Source organism: Bidens hawaiensis, unplaced genomic scaffold, assembly GCF_021521415.1.
Source record: "Bidens hawaiensis isolate Kalapana, Puna unplaced genomic scaffold, B.hawaiensis_p1.1 tig00009285_1, whole genome shotgun sequence".
NCBI classification, from domain to species: domain Eukaryota; kingdom Viridiplantae; phylum Streptophyta; class Magnoliopsida; order Asterales; family Asteraceae; genus Bidens; species Bidens hawaiensis.
The window spans coordinates 125,427-150,867 of record NW_027491685.1 but is presented as its reverse complement, the minus strand read 5'-3'; the positions used below and the strand labels follow the sequence as shown (position 1 = coordinate 150,867).

The 25,441-nt window shown below is 34.0% G+C and overlaps 1 protein-coding gene across 1 annotated transcript; it reads right to left on the bottom strand.

Moving 5' to 3' along the window:
- Positions 1-4,574: 4,574 nt before the first annotated feature.
- LOC143531884 (uncharacterized) lies at positions 4,575-5,611 on the bottom strand. The gene is made up of 2 exons (XM_077027082.1): positions 4,967-5,611; positions 4,575-4,830 (listed from the first exon to the last, which is right to left on the bottom strand). Exons 1-2 carry the CDS (start codon positions 5,589-5,591, stop codon positions 4,634-4,636), a joined length of 822 nt encoding a protein of 273 aa, XP_076883197.1. The 5' UTR covers positions 5,592-5,611; the 3' UTR covers positions 4,575-4,633.
- Between the last annotated feature and the right edge of the window lie 19,830 nt (positions 5,612-25,441).

Below are 25,441 nucleotides of genomic sequence, written 5' to 3'. Positions count from 1 at the left end.
GCCCCACACAAGGAAGAAACAATAAAAAGTCCTTACATGGCAAGGAAGAGCAGTTGTAACAATATAGTTCTAGAAGATCGCTATATCATTCCCTGACAAGGACGTTAGCCAATGAAAGAGTGACAGCTAGACACCTGGTAACAATCATGCACATGGCCAGACTGTCATACCCTATCAAGGCGCGACACGTGTCCATTCAGGTAGAAAATAATATTCTAGACAGTGACAGCTTCACCAATCACCTTCCCCCGTCCATGGCTATAAATACCTTCATCACCATCATGAGGTATTCATTCACTCTTCACAAATTACATCAATCATTTTGTACTTTCTCTCCTAACAAAGAACAATACTTATTCTCACGTCAAAGGGTGGTTACGGGAAGACCCCATGTTGTCCTTCTCGTAGCGAGACTCACGGTGTCTTTTTTGCAGGAATCTAGCTGAGATCTGATTACATCTGACTTGTTGGTTCGTGTTGTAGTTCGTACTTGGTGGGAACATATATAGATCCAATCCTTACGGGATTAGATCCATGCTTCTTCAGGGCCTAATATTCAAAAGAGTTTACTTGACCCACTCACGGAAGAACACCATGTGGTCAGTGCTTGGGAGTTAGTAAGGGACATGGCCCATACCATGGTGAACGAGTATTAAGTTGAAATTATGTAATATATGAAGGAAATGATTATGAAAAAGTTAAAAAGAGATGAATATGACATTTACAAGATAAATAATTGAATAATAAATTGAGTTGTTGAAGTGGAGTAAAAGAATCCTATTAATAGAAACATCTTATACTGTTGCAGATCATAATATAATTGTTCTTACCACACAATTCACATCAACTCATGAATCTTCAAGCACAACCAAAACACATGAGCTTGAGCTATGTTTCCTCATCAAATCTATGTAGATTAAGCATGCTTAATTCATCGATTGTAGAATAACAGACATAAGATTACTGAACATGAGGCATAAATTGACTAGAAAAGAAAACATAACTGAATTGTTAGATAACCGAAATATCGTAAATTCAGAAATAGAATTACTAACAAAGAAACAAATCTTATAGACTGCAATAAATAATCAAAACAACAATCTTCTTGCTACTAGTTAATGGAATCGACATTAGTTTCAACATATTTAAACCTAAATAGTCAATAAAGTCACAAGTCGGTGAACTTGAGGGACCAATATTGACAAGTCGGTCATACTTAGTTATGTTTCTTAACTACAGTTTGTTCCCGAAATCCGACTCGAAAGTTAGGGGGGGTGTATGTTGGTAATTAATCGAGTTGGTCCTATTAGGTCCGAGCCGAAGTATCTCATTATGGTATATAGGATTAAGGGTTATAGGGTAATTAGCCATAAGTTTGGCGGTTGTACATAAATGTCAAGTAGTTAGGCATTTATGTCAAGTTGTTGAACATGAATGAATCTATTTGGCAATAAGTGAATGTGGTTGGCTAACTAGTACAAATGTATCTAACAAGTTAGAGTTACATATCACCCATCAAAGTTTATTGTATCAAGGTTTTGAGTATAGTATAAGTGAAGTTCCATATATTTCTCAATTCGTTTATTTGATTGTCTATGACTTGATTGGTGCGGGTATTTTGGTACGATACCCTTTGTATCGCCTTTGTTTTTTGCTTTTTTTTCCCACATATCCAATGATTTTGGTGACGAATAACAAATTAGTTAAATCGGTACGGGTACCGATACGCGACGAATACCAAGTTGGATAAATTTGCATGGTTACTGGTACGCTACTGGCATTACTAACACCACAACCAAAAATAATGCCAAAACCAAATGTAAATGGTTACACAATACCAAAATACCCGTACGTATTCTAAACAAGCATAAACTACCGAAACAACCATACCCGTGTGTGCTGAATGCCGAAAATTTAAAATCTTGGTACTAATACCCATGCCGGTATAGCATACAAAACTAGACGTACAGGTATCGTACCGAAACACCTATACCCGTGTGTGCTGAATACCGAAACACCCATACCCATGTGTGCTGAATACTGAATTTGGTACCAATTTGATACCGTCGGTACCGAATCGGTACCAAGTTTTTAATTTCGGGATTGGGATTTTCGGGATTGGTACCGATACCATCCCGAGCTCATCCCTAGTGATAAATAAAAGATGCTACATAAAGAAAAATGATTATGTGAAAATTATAGGGTTGAAAATATGTAAAGTTTCATATAATCTATTGGTAAATTTCTTTTTAAGGAATTAGCGATTTAGCGTTTGAAAGGGTGTGGGAAATCCCCAAACGGTCGCAAATCCTTAATCCAAAACCACGTAGCTCCCATTATGGGCTATTGGGCTTGGAAGAAATTTAACAAGGAATGGCCAGTTACATCATGTTTGGCGTAGCTCCCATTATGGGCTATTGGGCTTGGAAGAAATTTAACAAGGAATGGCCAGTTACATCATGTTTGGCGGCCCACTAATCCACTGTATGCCAGCGACACTAGCCCACTACGTCTAGTCTAGGGAAAATGGCCATTTGCTTGTGTTCGAGTATTAATTTAGTTGAAATAGATTTTCGGTTTGGGTGACGGGTCAAAACGAATTCGGGTCAGAATATGTTTTGGTCAAACATGTTCTAAGTAAAATTAGCTCCGAGTCTATATAGGCAGCTTTGAAAAAGTGTTAGCTTGGTTCGGGTCTAAATGGATCGTTTTAGAAAAAGTGTCAACGTTGTTTACCAAAATGTACGGGTCAAAACGGGCTCCTACGTAGTTTTACCTTTTTTTAAATCTATTTGAGGTAATTTTACATTTTTTTATCCTTTATCCATTACGTTAAGGGTTGTGCACGAGTCGGTTCGGTTTTGAGCCCCAACAGAAACCAAATTGTTTGGTTAAGGTAGTTTAAAAACCAATTGATATCGGTTAATGTGGTCCAGGTTAACTCAGTTCTCAGCATTGGTTCCGTTTCAGTTGATAACCAAAAAATGACTTAATATTTGACTTAGACAGAAATGTTGGTTCTGCAACATGCATTTTGAAATAATTGCATTACGGATTTATATGCATTAAGGTTGATATTGCTTTGAGATTTGAATAAAACTTTGAATAAGTTACATTAGTGTCTAAAGTTGGATGTCTTCTTGAAGCTTGCAGTATGTGTTTTTTTGCTTAGAGATGCTCCCTTCCGACAACATCTCTCTGTTACGGTTTGGGTAAGCCGTGCTTCTTATGCCTTTAAGTGTTTCCTAATTCTTATCTGTTTTTGCCATGTGGTTTTAGGCATATGTGTTTGTAGGTATGTGTTGGATCATTACAGATTTGTTATGGTGATCAAGAGATGAACAATACGAAGAAGATGGAGTTTGGAATAACAACTTTATTGATCTTACAATGTTAGAATGCCACAAAGGAGTCACGTATGCAAAAATGAATTTGCTAAAGCCCATTTGAAATCAAGTATAGTGGTTTTAGATTTTAACTAATTGTATTAAGAGGCAACTTCATAGAATAGTAACCAACTTTCAAGAGTGTTTCAATTAGGTCACTTAACTTTAAAAAGTGTTCTAATTAAGTCACTCAACTTTCGTGTTTGATTAAATTAAAAGTTTTAACATGTTTTTTTAGTCAATTTCTTTTCTGTTTCACATAGAAAATCTTTTTATCTTTTTTTTGAAGTTGACGTTGAGTGGCGACGTGAATTTTATTTTTAAATTTTAATATAATTAACGTTTTTTTTTAATTTTTAAATTTAACTACATATATTGCAAATTCCGACACCCACATCTTATCATCCATTTCTTTCTTGACGTACACAAAAATCGGTGAGACTTGATTTGAAGATTTAGTGACCCGATTTGGAGAAAACATGCATCAGTGACCTAATTGGAACACTTTTGAAAGTTGGTTACTATTCTATGAGATTTTCCCTTGTATTAATTGCTCATTTTTTATTTTTTATTATTCAATAAACACAATATTTAAATAATAATAATACCATGCAATAGAATACAATAAAAAACATTTAACATAGGAATAAAAAAAATCGATACCTGAAATAAGAATTAAAAACAAACTATACTTGAAATACACTTGCAGTAGCAGACTAGCAGTTACTAGAGACAGTTCCATGATATAATTGTTTTTGCCACTCAAATAACTTTAATTCATGAATTTCAAGCACAACCAAAACACAAGAACTTGAGCTATGTTTCCTCAGAAAGTCTATGCAGATTAAGCATGCCTAATTCATCACTTGCGGAAATAGCATACATAAGATCTGATGGAAAACTTGCATTAAAAGATTACCAAACCTGTGGCATCAAATGTACTAGAAAAGAAACATAACTGTATTGTTAGATAACCGAAACTAACTACTGTAAATTCAGAACTAGATTAACTAACACAGAAACAAATCTTACAGGCTGCAAAAATTAATCAAAGCAGCAATCTTCCTGATATTGGTTAATGGGAATAAAACTACTTCATTAGCTTTTAAAACAACATTAGTTTCAATTCATAATATCCAGATTTGTTAAATCTGCCTTCATAATGGTGCAAATACTTGCAACATTTCCTATTTCATTTCTATTAGTTTGACCTTTTTTCTTGACTACTTGAATTAGGAAAAAGAGGATCAATTGTTTCGGCATGTGCTATAGAGCCGAGATACATATCTTAACTCTGTTTTCTCATTTAAAACCTGTCTTCTTTTATTTGTTGGGACAAACTCCAAATCATCATCATCGATATCAATGATCTCAGGCAATTTGACTTCTGTTTTCCTCTTGGAGTCTTTCTTTACACTAACCAACGGTTGTTTCCTATCGCTTTCTGTCACACATAAAAGTCTACCATAAGATTTTGGACCATAGATTGCTTGTATTAATAATTAGACACCGAGATATAAACATATAAACGAAACTAAGATTAGAAAAAGAAAATCTGTAGAGAAGTAAGAAATTTATACCAGAAGCACAATCTTTCTTTTCCTTTCCAGAACCAACCGATTCTATGGCTAATTTCTCTGAACTGAAAACCTTAGAATCAGATTCCAATGATCGGTTCTTACACACCCGAGTTTTACCCTCGTGCTCAGCAATTACCTTCATGACTGCATCAATCTCGTTTTGTTTCATTTTTAACTCATCTACCAACTTCAGATTCTCCAAAACCAGAAGTTCTTTCTCCTCTTCAGCCTTCTTTTTTAACTCCAAATCATCCATCGATCGCTTCTCGTAAACCCTACTTTTTTCCTCAAACTCAGCATTCACCTTCATCAACACATCAATCACATTTTGTTTCGTCTTCAACTCATCATTTAACTTCGAATTCACCGAAACCAGTCGATCTTTCTCCTCCTCAGCCTTTGTTCTCAACTCTAATTCATCCAACGACCGCTTCTCGTAACCCCTAATTTCCCTCTCGTACTCACCATTCACCTTCATCGCCGCATCAATCTCGTTTCGTCTTGCTTTCAACTCCAAAACCAGCAGTTCTTTCTCCTCTTCAGCCTTCGACTTAAACGCCAACTCATCCAAATATCGCGTCTCATAATCCTTAACCTTTCCCTCACATTCGGCCTTCACCTTCATCACTGCATCAATCCGTTTCGTCTCGCCTTCAACTCGTCACTCAGCTCCAAATTCTTCAAAACGAGTAGTTCTTTCTCCTCTTCAGCCTTCAACTTAAACGCCAACTCATCCAAATATCGCATCTCATAATCCCTAATCTTTCCCTCACATTCGGCCTTCACCTTCATCGCTTCGTTTCGTCTCGTCTTCAATTCATCAAATAGCTCCAAATTCTTCGAAACGAGTAGTTCCTTCTCCTCTTCAACCTTCCTTTTAAACTCTAAAAATTCCGAAACACGCTTCTCATAATCCCCAATTTTTCTCTCATATTCGGCATTCACCTTCATGACCAAATCAATCTCGTTTCGTTTCGTCTTTAACTCTTCATTTAGCTTCAAATTCTTCAAAACCAGAACCACTTTCTCCTTCTCAGCCTTCATTTTAGACTCTAAATCATCCGCAGATCGCTTCTCATACTCCGCATTCATCTTCTTCACCGCATCAATCTCGCTTTGTTTCGTCTTCAACTCATCATTTAACTTCAAATTCTTCGAAATCAGTAAACCCTTTTCCTCTTCACCCTTCTTTCTCAACTTTAAAATATCCAAAACCTGCTTCTCATAAACCCCAAATTCTGCCATGACGTCAGCACTCAGCTTCATCACACCATCAATCTCACTTTCCTTCACCTTCAACTCATCATTTAACTTCACATTCTCCGAAACCATTTGGTCTTCTCTGTCTGCCAACGTTTTTGCGACGAAATCGAACTCATGTGGAAAGAAAGACGATCGGAGATGAAAAATAAGCGCGTTCACCGTCGGATATGTCGATTCCGACACCCAATCGGCGACTGGGTTAGCCTCCGAACTCATTTTGCAAAAATGTACGATGAGCAATTGCTTCAAAACCCCTGTATAATCGTACATTTGATACTCTGATTATCTGATACAAAGACAATGAAACTTTCACTAATGCCCCCCATAACTTTTGGTAATTTGGAAAGAGCCCAAAAACCGTAAAGTGATTCTGGATTATTTTACTTTATTTTAAAGCAACATGATAAAAGATTGTCTTTACTCTTTATCAATATTGTAAAAGTAGGTTTATGGTGGTTGGGTAAAAGTTAGTTAGTTTTATATCTTAATTAGTTATATTAAAGTTAATAAATGAATGAATATTGGTACTTCAAGCGTTGTTATGTGTTTTCAGGACATTGGATGTTCGGAGCTTAAACGAGCTAATTCAGAGCCATCCAGATGAAGATTAAGCAAGCCTCTAGAAGATGGAAGCATGGGGAAACATGTATTGAGGGTTAAGAAGGATTCGGGAAAGGATTGGATGAGAAACCTGAAGCCGAAGTGAAAACTGAACAAGATGGGTTACCAAGAAAATGTCTTTTAGTAAAACGGGCATATCTCGGCCTAGAAAATGAGTTACGGAATCCATAATATATGAATTTCATGTTTCTCAACGAGAAGAATCTGAATATGAAGTCAGTTGCATCTTTTCGTATCGCTAAGATGCAGGAGGGCAACTTCGCGATACGCGAAGATGCTTAAGTCAGCCAAAATTTAGGTTTTGCCTAATATAAAACCATTAACCTCACCATTCGGCATAGAACGACTTCCAGAGGTAAAAGAGGTTGTGTTGGGCGACTTCCTACCATTCCAAGGCTTCCTGTTCATCTCGGGTTTGCATGTTCATCAAAGATAAGTGTTTTGACATCATGATCATGTTCGGCTAAGTTGTTCGTGTTCGTTCTAGGTTAAGGTTTTGTGAAATTCTCCTTAAGACCAGATTTATTGTGCTTCATGATAAGAACTTGATTGAGTTTATTGCTTTTATCTTGTTCAATTATTGCTTGGTTGTTTAAACAATTCATGTTTTTTATTCTTGATTAACATATCACTTGTTTGGTTTTGTTCATCAACACTTAGGGTTAGGCTCTTGTGTCATTGGACTAATAATCATCGGTTAATGTTACTTAATTAGTTTTCATAAAACATAAATTGATAATTGTGTAGATCCAATTCAATTGTGTTAACAATTCGGTTAGGGTATCGTTTGTCATCATAATCAAACTACTAGGTCTAGTAATTACTGTGCAATCAAGACAAGTGAATCTGGGATTAAGTTGAATAGCACATTACCTGAACCTAGAATGAATACCTTTAAATAATATTGTTTACAAATTTCTAAAAGTAATCGTTTAGTTTTAATTAAATCTTTTTCTAAAAACTGCTTGACATCGTCTGTCTGACTTTAGTTAATTAATTAATTTAGTAATATTAAATTAGCACTTTCCTTGAGTTCCTGTGGAGACGACCTTACTTACCCGTACTTATTATAGGTATTTAAGTCTTAAAATTAATTGTTTGAGTAGACCGCGACAGCCTACGTCAGTCTACAAGACCGAGTAATCCCCGAGTACTCGCTACAAGGTATAGCGTCGAGGCGAGTTTCTTTAATTACGCTTAGTTCTTAATAATCAATCATATGCGGTCAACTTCAGCCAGAATCGCATCAATTCGGTCAACTTGGGCTGATTTTGATTTAAAAAATAAAGCATGATTCATATTTCTATAATATTAAAAAAATATATCACTTTTTTTTAACTAACGATTAGTAAAATTTAGATTAATTTAGTATTTAAAAATGCATTTCTCTTATTTATATTAACATTAATTTATTTTGTTATAAATATTAGTAAACTTATGATATTTGACGTATATATATTATCCAAAAGTTAATTTTCTTCATATTTATCATTTCCGAGTACTCACCGAGTACACCCAACTCCTCAGTCAACCGCCTAGGATCCGCCTAGCGACTTTTGCAACCTTTCTCTTTATACATGTGTTTTGTCTTGCTATAGAAACGTACAGGGCGTTTTGGAGAGGAGAAAAGCCCGTAGCGCCCGGAACATCACCTCAGGCAGCATTGCATCATAAAGCCTAAAAACAAACTATTTGATTAAATTTGATAACGTTAAAAAACTACATGGACCAAAACCGAAGTTTTTTCTTAAAAGAAAGACTATTTAAAACATGATAGTTAAAGTCAGGAGTTGAAGTTAAACGACATTTAAATAAGTTGATACCATTACGTTAACCTAACGACTAAATTTTTTAAACTTCAAAAAATATACATTGATATTTCAAATATAGACTAATAAAGGCGGTAAACACAATTACAGTTTTTAGTTATTGTGAGACTAGCCCACATGGTAGAGGTTGATACCATCACCTCTTTACTGTTTTCTCCTTAACCTTTGCTATTCCTTTGATGAAAATTAGGTTATTGATCTGTGTGCTACACGGGTAGAAATTAGGAAATCCATTCGGTAAACAAATCTGATTATATATTTGAATATTAGAGTATTTATTTGAATAATACTTATAAAAAGTTTTTTTGATAGCTTCATATAAGATTCTTTTTTTTTATCTACTTAGATAAAGTTTCACATGCAGTTAACTAAACATTAAAAGAAATTAAATTGAGCCAATGATAAAATTAATGATTTATAATGGCAAGTTTATGACGCTATGTATGGGAGGTAAAGATACAGTCTCAAAAACAATACTCGTTATTTTCTTGCAAATTCGGCTGAAACCATTTTAACCGCGGGTAAATATTTATTTGTATTTTCGCTCGTATTGTACACGATTCAATAACCTATTCTCCATTATATATATGTTTTCATTTGATTACTAAACTAACAATGGTTGTTTGGATCATGTGGAGCAAACCATGAATAAGGTTATTGACCCGTGTACCGCAACATCCATCTTTTGAAAATAATAAATAAAGAAAGTTTTATTCTTTAAATGTGTGTCGTTATTTAATTTTGTTAAATAATAATGGGATTGAGTGGTAGGCTTAGGAATAATACATGGATTTGAGAATAGTTACGGGCCTAAGGTCCATAGGCTTGGGATATTTAAACTCCTAAACCTTCCTAAAACCCTAACATTCTCATTCATCACCTTCAGCCTCCGTTGACACACTCAAAAACACACACACAAACACTTCTTCCTCTCATATGGATTCAAGATCCAAGAGAAACCAAGGAGATTTCGTGTTCAAACATCATCAACAACAATAAAACATGTCTAGATTCACGTGTTGGTCCAGATCCGCACCGAATCAAAATCCAAGAAAGGTACGTTTTAGTATAAAGGTTAGGTTTTTTATGTCGGTTTGTTTTAAGATCTGATAACTAAGGTAAATCGGGTCTAATGAAGTAAGAAAAACATAAACTTTGTAGTAAACAAGTTGTTTAGAACAAAAAGGGATGAACAAGTGATGTTCGGGCCGTGTTAAGCAAGTAAATGAAGTTGTTACGGCCCAGAACTCATTCTAACAGTAAAATGGGCATAACGGGACGTAAGGAGGTGACCAGAATGGCAAAGCTCAAAAACAAGTCAGGATCGAGTTAGGGTTCAACTCAAATAAAAACAAGTTGAGTCGAGTATGTGGCTCGACTCGATTAAAAAAGAGTCGCATATGTGGCTCGACTCGATTAAAAAAGGTGTCGAGTCGAGTATGTGACTCGACTTGATTAAAAAGGAGTCAAGTCGAGTTTGTAGCTCAAATCGATTAAAAAGGAGTCGAGTCGAGTTAGCGGTTCGACTCGTTTGAACTTGGCTCAGAATTAGGAAAAGCTCATTTTCTGATGAAGTTTTGGTAAAGGCTTACTAATGAAAATAAAATTTTTCCAAGCTTGCCGGGCAGCTCGACCCCAGCCAAGAGCTCTGCCCTTTGGAACCCTGCTAGGGGCTGCCACCCCTAGACCCCGCTACTAGGGGCGCTGCCCCCGAACCCCCGTTTGTTGAGGGTTTCACTAACCTAGAAGTATGAGATAGTTAGAACTAGATAATTGATACTTGTAACTTGTTAAACAGTTAGCCATCCTCAGTTGAAGAAAGGTAACACTATCAACTCCGAGAGGAACCGGATTTAGTTGATTTTCTAGCCTCTTTCTCTGTTATGTTTTTCGGGGCTGTGTGCATACTCCTATGTGTTTAGTTAATACACTTACCTTAAGTGGTAAGCGCATGCCATATGAATGTTTGAATGTAAATTGAATGGTATAGAAAGGGTTGAGAATATGCATGTAGATGTATATGAATATATATAAAAAAATAAAGTTATGTTTGGTTGTATGGTTGAATGGCAAAGAATGTATGGTTGTATGGTTGAAAGGTTAAAGAGTTGCATACCCTAATAATATATGCGAAGAATAAAGGGTTGCAGACCCTAATAATATCTACGAAGGTTACAGAGTTGCAGACCCTAATAATATCTACGAAGGTTACACGGTTGCAAACCCTAATAATATCTGCGAAGGTTATAGGGCGAAAGACTCTTTAAAATTTAGGACTATTATGTATGCCCTAAATAATAAAAGTAAGTTAAAGAATGAAAGTATAAATGTATGAAAGTAAGAATGTATGTAAGTATGTATGAATGAAAGACAAGCAAGTTAAGTATGTAATATGCATCTTTAGATGTGTATATGTAAGTATGTTAATGTAATGTGTGTTTCCTGATTAACTAGAACTCAATCAGCGTAGTTAACTTTTAGTATGCACGCAGGTAAGTAAGATGAGACAGCTTGTGTCACACCCCAACCTAAGGCGGAAATGCCGGGGTGCGAACTAATGGTTCACACCTCACAAAGTACTATCATACATTATAAAATATGACAATATCTATTTAATTTATTTATTTCAAATTTCAAATAAAGTGCACAAGTTTCAAATATAATAATAATCCTAACTAAATAATAGAGCAAATATTCTTTATTGTATTTCCTAAGGTCTTTCTATGCGTTCTTTACCCTAGTTCGAATCAACAGTTAACTTACATATGCGTAGAAAATAAAAAGATTTGTCAACAACACATGTTGAGTGAGATGATCGCCAGTTTTCAAGATACATATAATATTATATATATAATAAATAATAATGATAAATAATAATTGCGCAAACAAAATAATGTGAGTAATAATCAATCAAACCGTGAGCAAATAGTGTGTTAGTTGACCATTGCTCACGTATACGGGCTATGGCTACTATGACTAGCATGCAAATGTGATTGTCGGTTGACCATGCCTCACGAACACAGGCTATGGCTACCAGGATGGCGTATGATCACACTATAATATGATTATGATGGACCTCTCTGAATATGATAGAATGTAAGCACATAAGTAAATTAACAAATAACATTTAATTGCATACACACGATCATTCGTTTGCTAGTTTTGTGTATATATGTAATATAAAAAGAAATATTAGTAAGCATTGTGACACCCCGCACTTTCAAGTTAACACTGTTAACCCAAACTCCATAATCTTACACGTCATGCATAGCATTTACACGAGTCAGTAAAGATTTACACACACGAGTCCGTTAGTACGCGTTGGTGATTAATGCCGAATAAGACATGTTAAAATAATTTGGATATAATTGTTATGTGTTAAATGATTTTATGTGCTACACGATTTTGTTGATTATGCTCGCTTAACATGCTATTAGTTATTATATAAAAATAATACCTCAAGCATATTTTTATAACATTATATGTGTGAAATTACATGTTAAATCATTATGTGTTTAGTTCATAGCTTGTTTCGTGATATTGCTAAAGATTGCACGCAATTGATACGATTCCAGCCTTTACAAGAATAATATTTTACGAAGTAACAACGAGGCTTAGTTTTATAGATTTTGGTTATAATTTTAGTTATAACGATTCGTTATAACCCGGTTTGGTGTTAAAAGGTTCGTTTAAAGCCAAAACTCATTCTAAAAGGGCCATTCTTGTAAATGTGTTTAAATATAATATTAATAAAATAATCAAACCTTAATTCCAGCCCTAAAACCATCGACATTCTGCTCTCCTCCTTGTCTCACGTTTTCAAACACCCTAACCCTAATTCACCTTGAATTCAATCTTGTTTCTTGCAATTGGTGGTGTTTTTGAGTGATTTTCATCATTCCTAATGTTAACTGATAAGTCTTATGTATCAATTTCATGTTTTTATGAGTTATTGTGAAACCCTAGATGTTAAATCGCTATAATATTGATGATTTTGATGATTAATTGATGAATTAGGAACATAGAGATGTCATAAACATGTTAGGGTTTGAGTTTTGATGTTAAATGATTATTATTGATCTATTCTTGATTCTAGGATATAGTACTCTGAATCTAGTTTCCAGAAAGATAAATTTTGTAATTTTTGGACAAGTTTTGAATAGTTTTTATGATTTTACAAAAACATAGGTCAAGCTGATTCGGGAAGTTATATTCTGGTCTGTCTTTCCGACACCATTACTCCCTAATGACAAACCCAAACGGGTTGGTTCCAATTCTATAACTTAGTATTATGAGTTTAGAAGACAACCAAATTGGCCTTGCATAATTTGGATAAGTTATTTGAGAGAACCATGAAACTACTTTTTATTGCGTAATTTGCTGAACTTTTTGTACCTATCTGCAATGTTTGATTTAGCGTGAATATTTTATATATGAGAAAAATTTAATAAAAATTTTATAAGAAACCTAATTCATATATTCTACTGTGGTAAGTTTTTGGTAATTTATATCTATCTTTTGATTAGTTAATAAAATCCGTTTTTAGATGCTATAATCTGTCTTGTAAACTGCTTGATCATAATTTGAATTATATGACAATTGCTTGATGTTTTGATCATGGTGTGACATAGGATGCATGTTAGAATAACTTAGAGCTACCAAAATTAATTGAAATCACCAATGAGTCTTCGGGTCAAGTTGTGTTTGTGTGTGAGTCTGTACGTGGTTCTAAGGTCATGTGTTTTTGAACACACTATCATAATTTAAACACTTGTCAGTGGTTAACGAGCCAAGTGCATTCTTTTGGCTTTTGAGAAAAGTCTATTACACGTGACACCAGGTGAGTTCATGTTTTTTCTTGTTTTCTGGATTGAAAACAACAAAACTATTTTCGTATACTTGTTTTCTGGATTGAAAATAACAAAGCATTTTCCTTGTTTTCTGGATTGAAAACACAAAACATTTGCCTGTACTTGTTTTCGGGGAGAAAACACGGACATACTTACATGCTGGTTTTCTGGAGGAAAACGCAGCGACTTATTTTGAATTTATGTTACTTCTTATATATCACAAGTGTATACTAGATGCCCTCATATCACTTAAAGTCCTTACATATCTTGAACCGTTAGGATGGGATCGCGGGGAAATTTAAGTAGTACTACTGGGTTTTACAAACCCCACCTGCTATAACTCGATTAGAGGTCGGACGGGTGTAAATTGTCCTACCATACATCGCCAATGTTTTGTGATAGACCTGGTAAGAAGGCATACAGACAGTCAGCTTCGGCAAACATCGAGTAACTTGTAAATGGGTTAGCTACCCTGGTATATTTGAAAAGTGCTAAATCTACTTTTACATACACTACTTATGCTACGCATATTGCATATAGTATACATACTACTTTTTACTACAACTTATGAACTCATCAACCTCATGTTGACCCTTGAGTATTTATACTTGCCCAGGTTGCTAGGCATGCTAAGAAGCACTTGCTTGCATTTGTTTGGATTCGCATTATAGCATGAATACATGTCTTATATGGTTTCACACTTAGAAGGGTTGTACATGTTTGAGCACTTAATACTTTGTTTTTAAATTGTTTACTTTTACGCTTCCGCAAATGCATTTTATACTGTAAACGTATTTTCCCATTTAATGAGAAATAATAAATGATATATTTTATTTTTAAATGATTGTTCATTATGACAAGTGGCTAGATCCTGGTATGTCACGCACCTCGCGGTTAAACCCCGTTAGTTGAAATTTGAGGGTGTGACACGCATATGTCCTCAAAACGTTTGAAAACAGTAAAATAAAAGGGGAATGATATCTCACCATATTGCTTAGGCGAGTGTGCGAGAAATAGACAAAAAAACACAATTAAACGAATGAACCGTTCTTTAACGTGCTGATTGAGATAAACCAAACAGACCTGAAACTTAGAGATAGTAAACTATGATTAAAACCGAGAACATAGCCGCTGGAATCGATCCAAACGGATGTCTAGAAGTCCGGTTATGAGATAATCAGTGTTTAAGCGAGCTGGTACTAACCAAAATCCAAACAGCGATTCGGAAGTCGGGTTTTGGTCAATAGACTTATAATCTCGAGACAAAAATAAAAGTCTTCTGGACCGAAAGTCAGTTCTGACCAGAAGTGTTAGAAATCGATTAGTCAAAGTTGTTGATCATTTTGCCATTAAACGAGTTTGAATCAAATTGACCCGTCAATACCCCACAACCTCATAAATTGATTGAGCGTTATTGACAAGTGAGTAATTAAGAATAATTCATCAATTGACAACTTACCCGGAAAATGCTTGAGTTGATGGGAAATCAAAGTAAAAGGTCAGGAAAACATCAGAGTTAAACTGCAGCTTGTAAACTTCGAGAAATAAATAAAAAAAGAGAGTGTAAATGTCGAGATGATGGATGTGACGGCTGGGAATTCAATATTCAGTAACATTCTAGGGTTTGGAATGATGTTTTGTTTATATAGTTAGTATATCAACATGTAGAACAAGAAACCAACTCGTTTTGGTAAAAGAATAACATAAAATGACGAAATAGAGCCTTGAAATCTTCGATATATTGATCAAAATACAGAGAATGAACCCAGACATTATTCCCTAGCAGATATAATAACTTGTTGCTCAAATTTCATGATTTAGGGTCGTTTAGGGAAATATTTAGCATTAAACGAGAATCGAACATAAATTTGGCTTATCTGATGCTGCTTCGCACGGCGCAAAGAAATTTTCCTTCTCCTTCAGGCTACACGAAGGAGGAATATTACCAGAATTTTGTTTTTGGCAGTTTTAGTCCATGTAGTTCCAAAAATGCATTTTTAAGCCATTTAAAGCGATTTTAAGAGTTTTAAGGGCTATTTGGGATAAATGAAAGTTATAAAATTATAAACTAAATTAAACACAATTAATTACTAATAAATGCATGATTTTATTGATACGAAAAATCCGAATTACATTCCTGTATCGGGTAAACAAATAACGAATATGAATACGAAAAATTCGAAACGCTACAGCCGGCTTAAGGGAGACACATGGCAGTGGACTGACGAGGCTGGCATTTGAAGAGAAAGAATGTTATGATGCTCTCTTTCATTATGCTTGAATTGATAAAACAAGTTGATGTTTATTAAGAAAAGATTTGAATGCTTTGTAATATATTGTTAAAGTTTTAATTTTCCCCAAAAGTTTTAATTCACTTTAATATTTAGAGCTGTGTTTATGTGTAAATCCCACATCAAAGTAGGACTGCCGGGATGGGAGCCTTACATGTACCTCACAAGTGAAAATTAGAAAAATCATCAGGTAAACATATGTATTTGAAGAATTTGAAAAATCTGTATTGATATGACTGGATTATTTTAAATACACAAAGAGTACAACACCTTTTTGAGTTTGACTCTTTTGATTTTTCCATTATACATAGCATGTTTCACCTCTATGCCACATGTCCTTTAACCCCTATGCTATATATTTGGCAAGATAAGTAGTATCATCTTAACGGTACACATTTGATAGTGGAAAGAATGATAACTGATTTAACCTGTAACAATTAAATATATATATATATATATATATATATATATATATATATATATATATTGTTGTTATCTTTTGAGATTATTTTAATCTAAACAAATTTATCAAATATTAATTATACTGAACCTTCTTAATTTAGATAATGCAGCGAATTCATTGTTGTTAAGGAAATTGTATTGGACAAAGCAAATGGGAGATGGGCAATCGACCTCTAACTTGAACCCGTTTAACCAATTGTTTTCTCACTCAACTTGTATACGTAATTACAAAACTATATTATTATACTATTGAGCATAAAATAAACATATTATTTACACTCACCCATAAAAAATTGTTGAACATGCAATACCAAATCCACCCAAAATAGAGGAGAACCTTTACGATCCAAAAGTAGTAGGTCGACTTCACATTTCATGTAAAAAATAAAAGAAAATTTACACTTGTAAACACTACTATTTGGGGGTTGCACCAATTGATGATACATGCTGATTGCTTGAAGATGAAATTCTAGCACAATAATCACTGTTTCTAAAGAGGAAACACGATTATATTTAACGTTTGGACGTAAAGAAAGTATATAACGTAAAACCTGATAATACCTCATTCATATACACTTACAAACATTGACTTATAATGACAGTTATCAAAGTAGTAATAACTTCACTCCAGTTGCAATTTTTTTTATTAAAATTAAGATAAAGTATGAATTTTTAAAGTAAAAACTTATAACTTTTGAAATCCCAAATAAGATAACTGGATCAATTTTAAGTTCATATATACAAATATATCTATACTGTTTGATTGAATTGAAACAACCCCTACTCTTTTAATTATTTCATTTTGACACAGATCATATTAGATTACTATTTGATTGAGTTGCAACCTAAAGGCTAAGGTACAGATTGTCAAATGGAGAAGAGTAACACAACTAAAAACTGATTATGATAATAATTATAATGTATGAATAAAGGAAATAATATGAAAGAATAAAATAAATATAGCAAAAGAAATCAACCTTACAAAGAAATGTGAAATTATAGAACGTAGTGTGAAAATTTTGTGTCAAACTGAAAGTATATATAGCCAGGTAATAGAATTAATATTTTTTGTTAGTTAAATAAAAATAGAATGTTAAACAAAATTATTGTCATGGTAATCCGTTTAATATAATTTTGATATTTGAAACGTATTGAAATATGGAATAAAAATAGGAATTATCAAACGGTTTTAAATGTTAAAATTTATTTGATATTGATTTGATGTAAGATATAATCTATATAATTAAATATCAAACGGTTTTAATTGTGAAAATCGATTTCATATTGGTTTGATTTAAAACATATATCTATATATCTATTAAAAACTGAAAGGATTGAATGAAATTAGAGTAATTAAAGAATATGCGATATATACTATTTAAAACCGTTTGAATAATGAAATTAGAGAAATTAAAGAATATACCATGTATACCATTTAAATCCATTTAACAACTAATAATTATTACTTTTTAATTATTTAATTTCCAAAAAAATTTAAGAAAGCTTAGTATATATGAAAACTATAGTGATGGAACAATAAGAATATATCATTTATTCAAAAAGTATATTTTTTTAATAGTATCGATAGATTAGAAGAGAGGATTTTATTTTGTTTTAATAATAAATTATTTAAAAAAAACAAAAAGAACTTGCAAAAACTGCTTTTTACCACATTTCAAACTTGTGACCATTGGATTTGAAAGCAAGGGGTTTATCACTACAACAAATAAAAGTTTGATGCAATGGATTTCATCTTAATATTTTAATAAGGTTCTTGAAAAAAAACATATTTTCTCTACCATAATTTTTTAAATTATTTAGGGCCCGGGATCCAGACCCGACTAAGGTGGGTTCACCCTTGCCTAGAGGTGCACAAATCGGTTTTTTTGAAAAAACCGGTTCGGTTTTTAACCGGACCGGTTTTTTTTATCCAGAAAAAAACCGGTTCGGTTAATAACCGGACCGGTTATTAACCGGTTATTATTGCTGAAAACTCAAACCGGCCAAACCGGTTTGGACCGGTTTAGAAACCGGTTAGAACCGGTTATTAAACCGGTTTTTTTATAACCGGTTTTTAAAAACCGGTCTAACCGGTTAACCGGTTTTTTTTTTTTTTTTTTTTTTTTTTTTTTTTTTTTTTTTTTTTTTTTTTGCTTTAGGGTTTAGGGTTTCGTTGTTAGCATTCTTTGCTTGGAAGATTAAAAACACATAACTTTCATTTATAGCTTTTACATTAAAAATACAAACATTAAATCGTTATCGCATATTCGTAACTCAAAAATACAAACATTAAAGAATGTTTAGACACGATTACATTAACAAGTTGATGTTTGTTACTCATTTTCTTCGCTACCCGATCCCGAGCTATTCCTTAGGTAATCGTCGTACGCGGCTTCTTCATCGGTCATTGGTTGAGTGTGTCCTTGATTGACCTCGTCTTCATACAAGGCCGCCTCATAGTCCATTTCCCCCTCGAGTGAGCGTTGATGTTGTGCCCTGTCTAAAGAGTCCAAGTAATCCTTGTAGCAAATCGACATCTCTACAGCTGGTGGAGTGAGTCGAGTCCTCCTAATCGATATAACCCTGCCAGAAACAGAAAAAGCAGACTCCGAAGCTACCGTGGAAGCTTGGACCGTTAGTAAATCTTTGGCCATGGCGGCGAGGATCGGAAACTCATCCTCCTTACCTCTCCACCAAGCCAGCAAATCAAGACTTCTAAATTCATCCGGAGTCATGTGTTTCACAAAGTTGGTACCACCATACCTTCCAAGTTCACTGCTTGGGGTGTTTACCCTTTGACGTTTACCGGCGTCTTCCCAAATCATGTAGTACATCCCCATTTCAAGGTCGGTTTGGGATTGGGATTGGGCAACAGCTCTTAACGAGTCATGAATTTGGGAAGACGACCCGTATCTTGTAAGGTAAACATCATACATGTTTGCCAAGGTGGTGTTGAAATCATTCTTTAAAGTTTGGCTATAATAGGGGTTTTGATCGTCGTTTAACCCTAGCTCATCACAAATTTTTTCTATTAAAGCTTCAACACCACCAACATTGATGCAAGGGTTTAACGCAGCAGCACAGGTCAAAACAGCGGGTAGTTCTTGAAAATATTTTTTAAATTTTTCTTTCATTTTTACACCCATATCAAAATAAGGTGCACCCCTACAATGAAGGTCACTCAACTTTGTGCACATGACAGCAATTTTTGGTAAAGCAATGGGGCTTGTTGGATAGTAAACCCCGGATAAACTACTTGTGCAAGATTTAAAAATTTGAAGAACCTCCGTAACGATCTCAATCAATAACCAGTTTCTAGGATCGTACGGTGCACATTTACCCCTATTTGACAAAATTTGATGAAACGCAATTAACGATTGTTTTTGTTGGATGGCTTTCTCAAACATTTCACAAGTCGAGTTCCATCTTGTTGGACAATCCCAGTTAGGCCCCAACCATTGACAGTTAGCTTCTTCACAAAATTTTTTGTATCTTGAAAATGTTGAATTGTTGCTAAAAACATCTCGTAACATTCTTTTAAAATTGTTTCTTTGCGTTTCGATCACGTTTAACCCATCTTGCACGGCCAAGTTGATAATATGTGCAATGCATCGGCTATGAAAAAACGCTCCATCACAGATAGGTTTATACTTTAATTTTAAATGGCCAACCGCGGCCGTATTGTTGGACGCGTTATCAAACGATATTGAAAAGATTTTATCTTCAATCTTGTATTGTCGAATGACTTTATCCAAGAGTTTAAAAATATTTCTACCCGTGTGCGGGTAATCAAACAATTGAAACGCAACGGTTCGTTTCATCATTTGCCACGACCGGGGGTCAACCCAATGAGCCGTCACACAAATGTATGAGTCGGGCGAACCATTAGGTACCGACCACACATCCGTGGTTAAGTTCACACCAGTTTGTAAGTTTGAAAAGTATGAAATTAGTTCGGATTTAGCGTTTTTCCATGCTTTAAGCATATCTCTTCTAAGGGTCGAACGACTTACGTGTTGGTAGCGTGGTTGAACATACGTTTGCATCATCTGCGTGAATTGAGGGTTGTCGAAGTGGTTGAAAGGAAGTGATTGTTGAATCACAAAGTTGCCAAACTGTTGACGTACCGCTTCAAGGTCGTACGTAAACACCGTTCCTTGATTCGTCATCTCCGGCTGCGAACTACTTCCGGATTCGTCCTTCAAGACCTTGCAAGAGGGCTTTTCTACATGAGCTCTTAAACTGGAGTTTGCTTCTTTGTTATAAAACTTCAAACAATGTTTGCATCTAGCTTTTTGGGTTCCGTTAGACATTTCGCATAGGTCGAAATGTTGCCAAATATCTTGGTTTCGTTTCGTGGGGATGACCCGAACGACGGTTTCTCCCGTGTTCGAGGCACCCATGTTGACCGATGAAGCAGCACTTTGGGAGGCCATGATAATCGACTACGAATTAAGAGTGGTATACTCGAGTATGAAATAAACGACTACGAAAGAAGAGCGTTTGGAGTTGTATAATCGCGTATGAAATAAACGTTTAGAGCTTTTGGAGTTGTATAATCAAGTGTGATCTAACCAATACCCAACCTAAACTATATATAGATGTTTGTGGGGGTAAAATGGTAAAAAAACCAAAAAAAAACGGCTAAAAAACGGTCAAAAACACAAAAAAACGGCTATAAGGCCGTTTGGTAACGTTCGAAAACCGGTTAAACCGGTTAACCGGTTATTAAAAAACCGGTTAACCGGTTTTTTTTATAACGGTAATAACCGGTTATTTTAAAAACCGGTTAACCGGTTTTTTAATAACCGGTTATTAAAAAAAACCGGTTTTTTTTATAACCGGTTATAAAACCGGTTTTGGGTCCAAAACTTATAACCGATACGTAAACCGGTTACGTAAACCGGTCAAACCGGTTTTTAAAAAAACCGGTTTTTAAAAAACCGGTTTTCGGTTAAACCGGCCAAACCGGTTCCGTAACCGGTTTTTTTGACCACCTCTACCCTTGCCCTAGGGCGCTATGGGGGCTTTTTGTAGGGGACATTGAGTCTGGGCGTTTTGTACAAAGCACCATATGAGGGTTGACTTTATTTGTCCAAAATTTCATCCAATAGAGAAGGAGGGGGCGCTAGCCCCTTCACCATTACACATCATCTTATATTTATTGATATGAAGATGGTTGTTTAGGGTGAAAGTGATGTTCGGTTCTGCTATGCATTTTTTTTATGTTTAGGGTGAAGCTAATTTTGATGTACGCCAATATCAACATTTTTGTTCTTTTCTTTGTTTTTTCTAGTTGCTTGCTATTTTTTTTTAAATAATTTTCTCGCCTTTTTAAAAAAAATGAACATAGAGCATAACTTGGTTTTGCCTTCCAAAAATTGATTAACCACAAATCACATTGGGAATTTTGTTCAATATTCACCTTTCCAATACGTCTTTTAATTTTGTTTGTCATAGCTTCGTTAGGAAACTTTATCCTACACTTTCACTCACCTAGATAGCACTTCCACTTCATCACTTACATAAGATGATTAAATGGTTAACTTTAAGCGATAAGAGCGAATACACAACTATAGCATTGTTATATAAACAGTGTTGTAAAAGTAGATTTCAAGCCCTTGGAATAGGCGATTCCAAAGTCCTCGAATATCAACCTTACCGCATTTTTCCAACTCGTTAAAAAGTCGGAGTTCACGGGGTTACTCGACCTCCAAGTTCAACTTGGCCACCATTTTTTTTAAGTAAAAAAATAAAAATAACAACAAAACATGAATTTTTTGAATTATGTCCTTTTTTTCATATGAATTATGTTTCTTTTGATGTGAATTATGCTTGTCTTATATTTATATATATAATATCCAATAATTATTTTATGTTACATTTATCATGTCCGAGTACTTCCCCGAGTACTCCGAGTACAACCATTGGCGGAACCAGAGGGGGGTCAGAGGGGTCCATGGACCCTCCGGCCAGCCAAAGTTACAATGAAATGCTACCTGCCACAGCTGTGTTATAGGGAAGAGATGGGTCAAAAACGTGACCGGGATTTTCCGGCCGATGACTGCAACTAATTGGGAATGGCAAGTCTTGTGAAAGAGGTGAAGATGGAGGAAGAAAAAAAAATATTTTTCACTTGTCATTTTGGATTTTACACAAATATATATAATATGTCAAATTTTATTGGTTATTTATTTGTTAGCTTCCCAATGCTAATTATGAAAAGTAATCTTAATTGCACTTTTAATGATAAACCTTTTATATTATTAAATAAATACATAAAAAAATGAAGTAAATTTAAGTTTTACTATTTTTTGTTTTTAATTAGTTTATTTCAACTAGTGTTAAAAATATTATAATTTGTAATGTTATTTTATTATATAAATTATTTTATTACTTTATTTGCCTAAACATTAATCGCTTTATTTATTTTTTTATTTATAATTGCGGTATGAGAAATATGTTTTCATAAATAAGAAGTCAGTTTTATAACGTTTTTAAGATACAAATACCTCAAATATTAATTCAAGGTCATTCTTAGGCTTGTTATAATTCGATTTGATTGAAGAAATTTAACTGATACACCTTGGTAGTATGAAAATAATAAAATTTTTCCGACACCCTAGAAAAAAACTCTAGTTCCGCCACTTCACATAATCCCTAATTTTTCCTTCACATTCTGCACTGACCTCCGTCACCGCATCAATATCGTTTTGTTTCGTCTTCAATTCTTTAGTTAACTTCATATTCTCCAAAACCAGTAATTTTTTCTTCTCTTCAGCCTTCAATTTAAACGTCTAATATTCTGCATTCACCTTGTCGGTTCGTTTAGTCTTCAACGCATTATTTAGCTTCAAAATGAGGAGTTGTTTCTCCTCTTCAGCCTTTCTTTTAACATCTAAATCATCCAAATATCGCTTCTCATAATCCCTAATCTTTCTCCCCTTTTCGGCATTCACCTTCTTGACTGCATCAATTACGGTTTGTTTTGTCTTCAACTCATTATTTAGCTTCAGATTCTCCAAAACCAGTGAATCTTTCTCCTCTTCACCCTTCTTTCTCAACTCCAAAACTTCCAAAACTTGCTTCTTGTAAACCCTAAATTGTGTCATGGCGTCAGCATTCAGCTTCATCACTTTGACCTTTTTTATTCATAATGATGCAAATACAACAATTTACAACATTTCCGGTTTCATTTCTATTACTTTGACATTTTTTCTTGACCTTCTGAATTAGGGAAGAACTGGTCACTTTTGTTTTGGCAGGTTTTAAAGAGCCGCAATGAATACTCTCTGTTTTCTCATTGCAAGCCTGCATTCTCTTCGTTCTCGGGAGAGACTCTAAGTCGTTGTCATCATCAATCTCCTTAATCTCATGCAACTTGTGCTCTATTTTTCTTTTGGAGCCCTCATTTTCACAAATTTTCCTAGAGCTTTCTGTGACACATAAAAGTATACCATAAGATTTTGGACCATAGACTGCCTATATTAATAACTAGACACCAAGATATAAAGATATATAAGAAACTAAGATTAATGAAAGCAAACTAAATCATAATAATCAAATCATCGAAAAAAGAAACAAAATGAAAGAAACTTATTCCAGAAGCACAGTTTGTTTCCATGACTATTCTCTCTAAACTCAAAACCTTAGCATCAGATTCCAAAGATTTGCTCTTGAAAGCCCTTAATTTGCCCTCATACTCAGCATCCAGCCTCTTCATCACATCAATCGTGCTTTGTATTAATAACTAAAATCAGATATATAAACATATATAAGAAACTTAGAATAAAATAAACAAAGAAAATCATAATAATCAGATCATTGCAAAACGAAACAGAATAAAAAATATGTACACGATGATGAATGAAAATGCATGAAAATTGAGTTTTTCTTTAAAGACTTTATTGGCCATGGATTGATTTCTGCCAACTAGTTTCTTCATACAACTTGCATCATGCCGGTTTAGCACAATGGATATTCAAATTAAACAAATATGAAAGAGGTTGCTAATGAATAAAAGATTGAAGAAACTTTTGTACAAAGCGAGTGAAAATGAGGCAAATAAACTTTTGTAAGGGTAGAATTAGTACTAGAGATCCGCTAAAGATAGACAATTTATGGTAAAGTCTGAGGATGAAGTTAATGGTATTTATATAAGTTGATATCATTAACGTTACCAACGGCTAATTTTTCAAAATTCAAAAAGTTACATGGTTGTTTCAAAGAAAAACTAATAAAAATATAACAAATAAAGTCAGAGGATGAAGTTAATGACATTTAAAGAAGTTGATTTCATTAGGATAGCCTAACGGCTAAATTTTCAAAATTCAAAAAAGTATATGTTGTTGAGCAAAACAAAAGTCTAACAAATATAAAATGGGTAAAGTTAGTTTACAAAGTTAATGAAATTTAAATAAGTTGATACTATTAAGTTCGTCTAACAACTAAATTTTTAAAATTTAAAAAAGTGTACGTTGCTCTTTAAAAGAAGAGAGAACTTCAGTTTTAGTCCATGTGGTTTCTTAAAAATATTATTTTTGATCCAACAATTTATTTTAAGCTTGTATGAAACAATACTTTCGTTCGACTATAAATTTTAGTCCAACCTGTGAACGCCATCCTCTAACTTTTAGTTAATACAACTTTGAGGTTTTAATTAATTTATTTATTTTTGTATTTTTCATATATTTGTAATCATATAATGCCATATTAGCGAAAACAATATGGCCAACTGGACTATGTATGAAAACTTGTTGAAATAATACCGTAGAATTTTAGAGGAACCGAGCGTTCAATGAACGTCTGATGAATTGTTCGACGGGATGTTCAACTATATTCATCTGTTTAATAAATAACGAACATAAAAAGTTCATTCTATAAGCTTAACGAACAAACACGAGCATAGGTCGTGTTTGTTCTATCCATAGTGTTCGTGAACCATATGGTATTGTGTTCTTTTACATTCGTCTAGTTATGTTTGTTTACATGTATCCGGGTAGATTCATAATTCCTTTATGTCCGCCAGGTAGGTTCATGTATTAATAATTTACTATTAATATTTTTATTTTTTTGTTTTTCTACCCTCATATATTTCCGAATTAATATGTAATAGTTTATTATTACTAATAATATTTTTATGTGAAACTTATGTTAATA

Bases quoted from the DNA above. Each gene is read 5' to 3' on its own strand.
- LOC143531884 (XM_077027082.1), bottom strand. From the start codon at position 5,591: ATGAAGGTGAAGGCCGAATGTGAGGGAAAGGTTAAGGATTATGAGACG. The intron at 4,831-4,966 runs GTATAAATTTCT...TATGTGTGACAG, and splicing joins AAAGAAAGATTGTGCTTCTG to AAAGCGATAGGAAACAACCG.